The following is an 8077-nucleotide window of genomic DNA, read 5'->3' as shown; positions in this document are numbered from 1 at the left end:
CCTGAACACAATCACACACACAGAACTGAGTGTGTTTGAAGCACATTGACAGACAGATGGATGGACAGATGACTTTATTCATCCCCGAGGGGAAATTAGGTTGCCAAAGCAGTCTGGTATATTTGAATACAATAAAAATACAATAACACAATAAAAACACAATAGCATTAAATACTTAAGTAGAAAAATAGAATAAAAATACACTTAAAGGACACTTTTAAAAACACAAGGTTAGATAAGTGGGCATAGAAGGTGCAGTGGCAAGATGATGGCAATAATAAACATATAGTAATATATATAGATATATAGTAATAGTAACAGTAACAATATGTGATAATAATAACAGTAGTGAAGTGAAGACCCCAGTGGGATTCAGGCTGAGGGAAACACTTTCTCCATTTGTTTCCTTGAAAAACATGTTTGTGCTTCCACACGTCCCACAAACAGGAAACAGAAACGTTTGGTGTCTGACATCTGTGAGCTCCATAGTTAGACGTCCTCCTGCAAAGCCTCACCTTTACAATTTGTTATTTTCCATCTGTTTAAAAGCATTTCTCTGTCCTTGCATTAATTAAAAGGCTGAGAGGAACAAACAAACAAACAAATTTAAATTTCCTTCTGGTTTCCTTTTAAATGCTAAATGCTAAAATGTTACTCTTTGATAAACCACATTTAAAGATGTGATCCAAGTGCAATCTGAGATACCTGAAAGAAATCTGACGTTTTCATACTTGTGTGTTTTGTATTGATTTAAACTGGACCGCTGAGCCGAACCAGAAGACTCCAGCATGAAACCTCAGAGCTGCTGCAACAAAAGCACCCAAACAGCACAGAGACATCAGAGGAAACTCTGAGGCGGCATGTTTCCACCTCTCTGCTTTTATTTCACATTTTTCAATCCTGAAAGTGATGAAAACAAAAATGTTTCTCTTCATAAGAAATTCTTGTCTTTAGAAATCGGTATCAGACCCTCTTATAATATCAGTGATGGTAAGGCTGAACATAAACACATAATCTGTGACACCACCAGGCTCACTGATGACCTAACAAACATCTGGCACATCTGCTGTGTGTTTGTTAGTGGTTCTCAACCTCTTGATGGTCTTAGAGCAAGACTGAAAACCCAAAACGATTCTGTCCTGATTGAGAAGAACCAGACCTTTATCTCATTAAGTTTAAATACCTCTGTTTACCTCTATGACAGACAGTGTTTGGAACATTTAAAATGAAAGAGAAGCCAACAACAAGCACAAATCTGTATGAGTGAAATGAACGACTCTCGAGTAAAAACAGAGAAGTGGCTTCAGAAACAGCCTTCAACAGAAATCATCACGACAGAACAGAATCAGGAGGTTCAGTGAGCTTTATCGCTTTCCACAGAACAAGTTTGGTGTAAAATCTCATCAGCATCACCGTCAGCTCAGATATAAGTAATCTCATTGATCCCAGGAGGAGCTGAAGCTCAGTTATAACACAAAGGTTTGTAGAAAACTGAGCATCGAGGGCCACTGGGGAGTCTACAACAGTTACTGACCTCTTCTGGACACTCTGTGAAATTACAACATCGACGGAACTCGTTCTCGGCAGACGACATCATAAAGGACGCACAATGTGCTGCTGTTTCGTTATGGGCATGTTGTGGCACAGGTTAAAAATATCTCCTTGAGTCTGGATGTCTAACGCTGTCAAAAGTTAAAACCAAATCACCTCCTTGTGGCTGTACGCCTCCATGCAGCAGTCAAGTGTCCACGTCCACGTCTGTCCAGACTCATAAAATACGAGCTTCATCACATGGTGCAACAACAACCACCTGAAGCTCAGTTTCATCCAAACCAAATGAGCTTGTGGTGGATCACAAAGCTTCAAATACGGATGTTGCTGCAAAGAAGCCACAGATCCTAAAACATGGAGGCTTCACACACACGTTGAACCCAGCAGCAAAGACGATAGAAACAATCAGCACAGTTTGAAGGTGGACACCTGAGATCAGGGCCACCGGTTCAGTACGAGACCACATGTGACACCTGGTCACAGTCTGCCCTTCTGTTCCCGAGTTCTGCTGCTGAATAACGGACAGAAAACATTACGACGTCACAGTGAAGATGATCTTTGACCTTTTGAATATAAAATGTCTTTACTTCATTTGATCCTGTCAGACATTTGTGTGAAATGTCGTCATAATGACTGCACGAATTCTTGAGTCGAGGCTAAAAACGTGTTTTGGGAGGTCAAAGAGAGCTTTGACCACCAAAATCCAAAGAGTGCGAGTGGATGTTTGTGCTAAATTTGAAGAAATTCCCTGAAGTCGTTCTGGAGAATCGGACGGATGGATCTGAAAGCATATTAAAAAAGACAGAAGAGAGCGGTAAAAGAGATCAACATCCACATCGGTGAATCAGTGAAGGTATTAAGTCAAACATGATGAATGAAGAGAGAATTTTAACAAATCTCTCACACCGTTTACGACTAGTGGAGCTCAGACTCGGCTCGTCAGGCTCAACTCGTCTCTGCTGACTTTTCGTCAATCTCAACTGCACTTCAACAATCTCTAAACTCGGTTTAAGAGCCTTCAGTCTGGACGTGTGTCCCGTATGTTAGGATTGGACACGCGGAGACAACACGAGCTGCAGTCCTCAGCTGGCTGACTATCAGGGCGCCACCTGCTGGTCGGACCTGCAACACAGCAGACCACAAGGGCTTTGGTACAGTCAAGATACAAACATATGAACCTCATAGCACAATCACTGAAGCACACTGACTCAGTACTCTGAGTCACAATCACATGTAAGAGCAGAAGAAGAATTTATTCCACTTATAAGTGAAGTCTTGATCAAACTGGAGGTGCTTTCCTGACGAGACGTGGAGCTGCACTCACCTCAAGTCACATGAAACAGAAAAGCTCTTTTTCAAAGCTTCACAAAGCCTTTACTCAGTGAACACACCAACAGTTTGTTTCACAGCAGCAGGGGGAGACTCAGTTCAGCAAATGAAACAAGCACAACAACTTCCACCTGCTGTTACCTGCTGATTCAAAGCTCTCTGTGATGCACATGACCCACGCGGCTCCTCCTCATTACGTTCTAACAGTGATGTGTTCTGTGGCTGAAGCGACAGGACGTCAACACAAAGCTGATGTCGCATCGTCTCCATCATCATCATCATCATCATGTTCGTGGTCTTCGTCTTGTGCTTCTCTCCTCTGCCGTGGATTGAGGGTGAGAATAAATTCTCCTGACAAAGTATCTGGAAACAACTCATGGCTTCAGCACCTAAAATGTTTTGTTTTCCTCCGCTGACAGGTGCGTCTAAAAGCGACAGCATCTCCCAAATGCCTCCCTTCATCATTCAGAGAGCTGGTGAATCGGTTGTCAGTGGGATCAACTGTTTACACAACATAACGAATTATGATGTCATCCTCTGGTACAAACAGGACGGAGAAGGAGCCCTAAAGCTCCTGGGAAATCTGAATGTAAATTTTGTGAATGTCGAGGACAACGTGAGAGGAAAAATCAGCTTTGACGGACACGGCAGTAAAAGTTCAAACCTCAACATTTCCAGTCTTTCGTTAGACGACAGCGGTGTGTATTTCTGTGCCGCCCGTCACCACAGTGCAGCAGATTCCCTTCAAGTCAATACAAAAACTGTCCTTTGTCTGTCTGCAAAGAGACGACGCGTTCAGGCTCACCAACACCTGCAGCTCGCAAGATTTTATCAAGTGTCAAGACAATTTTGACCCACATTAAAGACAAAACTGCTCAGTGACACAGTGAACTTTAGTGTCAGCTTTTGACAAGTAATATTGAAGGTTATTGTTGAACTGATCAGGTTCAGGAAGGATGAAGGAAGAAGACGAAGACGAAGATGTTCTTTTGTTGAAATTTCTAAATCTTTTTTTCTAAAGACTTTTTGCACTTTTAAACCACAAATCACCCACATGTGACTAAACACTGAACGTCACATGATCAGAGCTGGTCTCCTCAGCTTGTCAGCGTTGAGGATGAGGATTAAAGTTCATGTACTGTGATGGACTGCAGGGGGACCCTCACTGCCATCTACACATGAACGAGACTAAACAGTGTGAGACAACAGCTGACAGGATCACACCACAAAGTGCAGCGACGCTCCCACCTGCAGACGCCGCCAGCTTCTGTCCGACACAACGTGGATCTCATCATCATGAAACAAGGCCTCCTCGGACTGTCGGTCTTTGTGCTGTGGACTGCAGGTAATTGACTTGAACTGACATGAACTGATTTTCACAGTTTTAGTGTGATGTAACGGGACACCAGCAGAATCCACCAAGAAAAATTCATTACGTTGTCCCTTATTGTCAAACACTCAGGACTGACTGATGGAAGTGATGTGACCCAGACTGACATACTGTGGAAAAGAGAAGGCGAAGACGCAACAATGAGCTGCAGCCACAGAAAGGGTGCTACCTACTACGAGATGTACTGGTACAGACAGCTGCCAGGAGAAACGATGAAGCAGATCGTCTACACTAGAGCTAACTTAGAAAATCAGTACTTTGGAAGTTTCAGCAAAGAGAAATTCTCAGCCACCAAACCTGATGCTGAGAGTGGGACATTCACAGTGAAGAATCTGGTGCCAGGAGACAAAGGCTTGTATTTCTGTGCTGTTAGTCAACACAGTGATACAGACACATGTGAAAGCTGAACAAAAACCCCAGTGTGCCGTTAGCAGAGCTGATACGATTATCTCATGTACTGCAGGGGGACCTCGAGGACCACAAACACTCCACGTTCCACTTTGACTCGTCTCGTTGGTTTTAATACAACAGCAAACAGGATCAGAGGTCGTCACGCGCTGCAGAGACACGCCCACCAGTGACTCCTCACACCTCACGACAGTTAGTTCTCACACTGACAGTTACAGTACATGAGACTTTAAACATGGACATTATCCAACACGGTCTCCTCAGCTTCTTATTTCTGCTCTGGAACAAAGGTAAACATCTTAGGCTGACAAATATGGCTGACATCAAAACTGACATAAGAAACTGTGTGTCAAAGCTCAGTGGATGTCTGTAAAATCACAAGAAAAAAAGAAACAAAACCCATCATCAACGTTCAATGCATTTAATTCTTTCCTGTTCTTTTTACACTCAGGACTGACTGATGGAAGTGATGTGACCCAGACTGACATACTGTGGAAAAGAGAAGGCGAAGACGCAACAATGAACTGCAGCCACAGAAAGGATATTACCTACAGCCAGATGTACTGGTACAGACAGCTGCCAGGAGAAACAATGAAGCAGATCGTCTTCACTAGAGCTGGCATAGAAGATCATGACTTTGGAAGTTTCAGCAAAGAGAAATTCTCAGCCACCAAACCTGATGCTCAGAGTGGGACATTCACAGTGAAGAATCTGGTGCCAGGAGACAAAGGCTTGTATTTCTGTGCTGTTAGTCAACACAGTGATGAAGGTGACTGAGACAGCTGCACAAATACCCAACTGTTGGTGCCACGTGGGATAAAAGCCATCAGCACCTTTAATCATCTGCTGGGGGAGCTCCAGACCTGCAGACCATGTTAAGATTCCTGGTTGGTATTCAGGGTAATTTGTGAGAACACAGGCTTTGTGGAAGAACATTTGGCTGAAAAACACAGGAACTGTGACCTCATATGTCCTCTGCTCTATAGAACACGTTTCATCCAGTTCAGGGCCACTTTGATTACTGCTTTAATTCAATGGAAATGCATTGAAATATTTTACATTTAATCTTAAATAAAGTTTCACTCTATTTTGTGTAGAATTTTATATTTGGCTTTTTCACCAGTTAATCACAAAAAAGGTCATGTTTCCTACTTTTCATGTATCACATACCTGAGTTGCTGGCTACAAAGACTCAGTCTGTGACAGAATGACATTACGATAAAAATCATTTTATCTCCTGCTGTCACACACCATCAAAAATGTCTCATTCCACTCTGTTTCAGGTTTCTGACGAGCATCAAACATGAATGAAGACAGACATATTAACTGTGTGTGTGTGTGCTGCTGCACAGTAACGACACGTTTTCACAGAGAACACGTGTCACGTGACCTGATGGATGACGTGATGCCGACGTCAGCTGATTGGTTCAGGGCCTCACTGTAACCCTGTTCTGTCTGTCCAGCAGCTCAAAATGATCTCCGTTGTCGTCTTCACTCTTCTCTCTTCTGTGCTGCAGGTATTTTACCTTCTCTGACTTTCAGCTGGTTTGGAAATGTACAACAAAATCTTTTCCCTCGTGCTGCTGTGGTTTTGTGCTTTGGGTCCAGGTGGTACTGGGAGCGATGGAGTCCAGCAGGCCTCCAGGCTGGTGGTAAAGAGGGGTCAGTCTGCTCACATGGACTGCACTCACAGTCTTGGTGGCAGCTACTTCCAGATGTGCTGGTATCAACAGCTGCCAGGAGGAGGACTGAAGCTGCTGGTCTACACGGTGCCTTACAGCAGCCAGCCGGACTTTGGAGACGTCAGCCAGGACAAATACTCAGCCACGAAGACTGAAGCAGAGAGAGGATCGTTCACTGTGACAAACGCTGAAGCGAGCGACAGCGGAGTGTATTTCTGCGCCGTCAGCACACTCACTGTGATGCAGATGGCTGTCAAAGAGTACAAAAACCACACACACACACACACACACACACACACACACACACACACATAGGTCTGTCAGGCTGCCTCATCTGATCAAACACACTGACAAAATGGACAACCAACTTGAGACAAACAGGAAAAGGAGGTTTTGTCTGGAGCTGCAGCTGATCAACATTTCATTTTTTTCATCAGTTAATCATTTAGTTGATATCAATCACAGTGACTCCAGAGCCCACAATGAGAGCTTTCATTTGTTTATTGTAATATGCAAACAAAAGCCAGAAACAAGATACAAAATGAACGATGAAACCAGGAAAAAGTCCTCACGTTTCATAAGTGAGAAGCAGCAAATGACTTTTTGTTGTCTTCATAAATGATTATAGTCATCCGAATTGGAGTGAGAGACTGGAACGTCAATCATCTGTTGATCAGCACCACAGGAACTAATTTATCATGAGGACGGTGCTTTAAAAGAACCTCAGCGTGTCTCCTCCCCCTCTCAGCTGCTCCCATAACGTCTGCTCAGTCTGTCGGTGGAGGCAGAGACACAGAGGAAGACATCATGGTCACAAACATCAACAGGGTCGCTCTGCTGCTCCTCTGGCTCTCCTGTGCGGTTCACCTCAAACTGTTTGATTCTGACGTTTTATTGCAACCATTTCTGTTTCCTCCATGTTTTTCTCTTTGAATGCAGATCCTTCGCTGAGCACCGACGTCCATCAGGATCCATCGTCCATATTATGGAGTCCTCACAGTTCAGCAACAATCAGCTGCAACCATTCATTCAGCTCATTCAAACAAATCTTGTGGTACCAGCAGCCGGTGGGCGACTCTGGCCTTAAACTCATTGGATACGTTTATTATACGGACCCAACCGTGGAGGATCCGTTCAAACAGTACTTCAATGTGACTGGAGACGGCTCAGCCAAATCTCAGCTTCATGTCCTAAAGCTCAGACAGCCAGAGGACAGTGGCTTGTATTACTGTGCAGCTAGAGAGACACAGTGACTCGATTACACTCTGCTCTGTACAAAAACCCTCCCTGATAATCAGCCCAGTGAATCCTCACTGAAGAAGAGCACACCTGCTTCGAACTGCAGCACAGCAGGATGCTGATGAGGACGTGTGACGCGTCCATCACGTCCACCCCTCCTCCCTGCTCTTCTCTGTTTGCAGTCATCGTTATGCTTTAGTTTTCATCTGCGTCGCCGTCATGATTAGACTCTTCTTCTATTTAGCAGCTCTGCCGCTCTGTTTGACAGGTAACATTTCACATCAGCTCCCACCTCAATATTTGCACGCTCTTCACTAAATCTGCTTGTTTTCTTGTTTTAAACGTCTCCAGCAGGACCCTCAAAGTCCAGCGTTCATCAGACACCCGTTGACCTGATCAGACGTGTTGGAGAAGCAGTCCTGATCAACTGCAGCCATTCAAGCTCTGATTTTGATATGATCCAGTGGTATAAACAGTC

General features: G+C 44.1%; 2 gene segments (V, D, J or C); both read left to right on the top strand.

The window, feature by feature from the left end:
* Positions 1 to 4065: 4065 nt before the first annotated feature.
* LOC124072177 lies at positions 4066 to 4844 on the top strand (the record flags this gene model as incomplete). The annotated part of the segment is given in 2 exon segments: positions 4066 to 4225; positions 4343 to 4844. Coding segments are annotated over 2 exon segments (495 nt in total), but the record flags the coding sequence as incomplete, so codon positions are not given.
* LOC124072203 lies at positions 4776 to 6210 on the top strand. The segment is given in 2 exon segments: positions 4776 to 4968; positions 5130 to 6210. Coding segments are annotated over 2 exon segments (381 nt in total).
* The last annotated feature ends 1867 nt before the right edge of the window (positions 6211 to 8077 follow it).

The sequence above is a fragment of the Scatophagus argus genome, chromosome 15 (genome assembly GCF_020382885.2).
Source record: "Scatophagus argus isolate fScaArg1 chromosome 15, fScaArg1.pri, whole genome shotgun sequence".
NCBI classification, from domain to species: domain Eukaryota; kingdom Metazoa; phylum Chordata; class Actinopteri; family Scatophagidae; genus Scatophagus; species Scatophagus argus.
The sequence above is the reverse complement of the archived record's forward strand: the minus strand, read 5'-3'. Positions and strand labels throughout refer to the sequence as shown.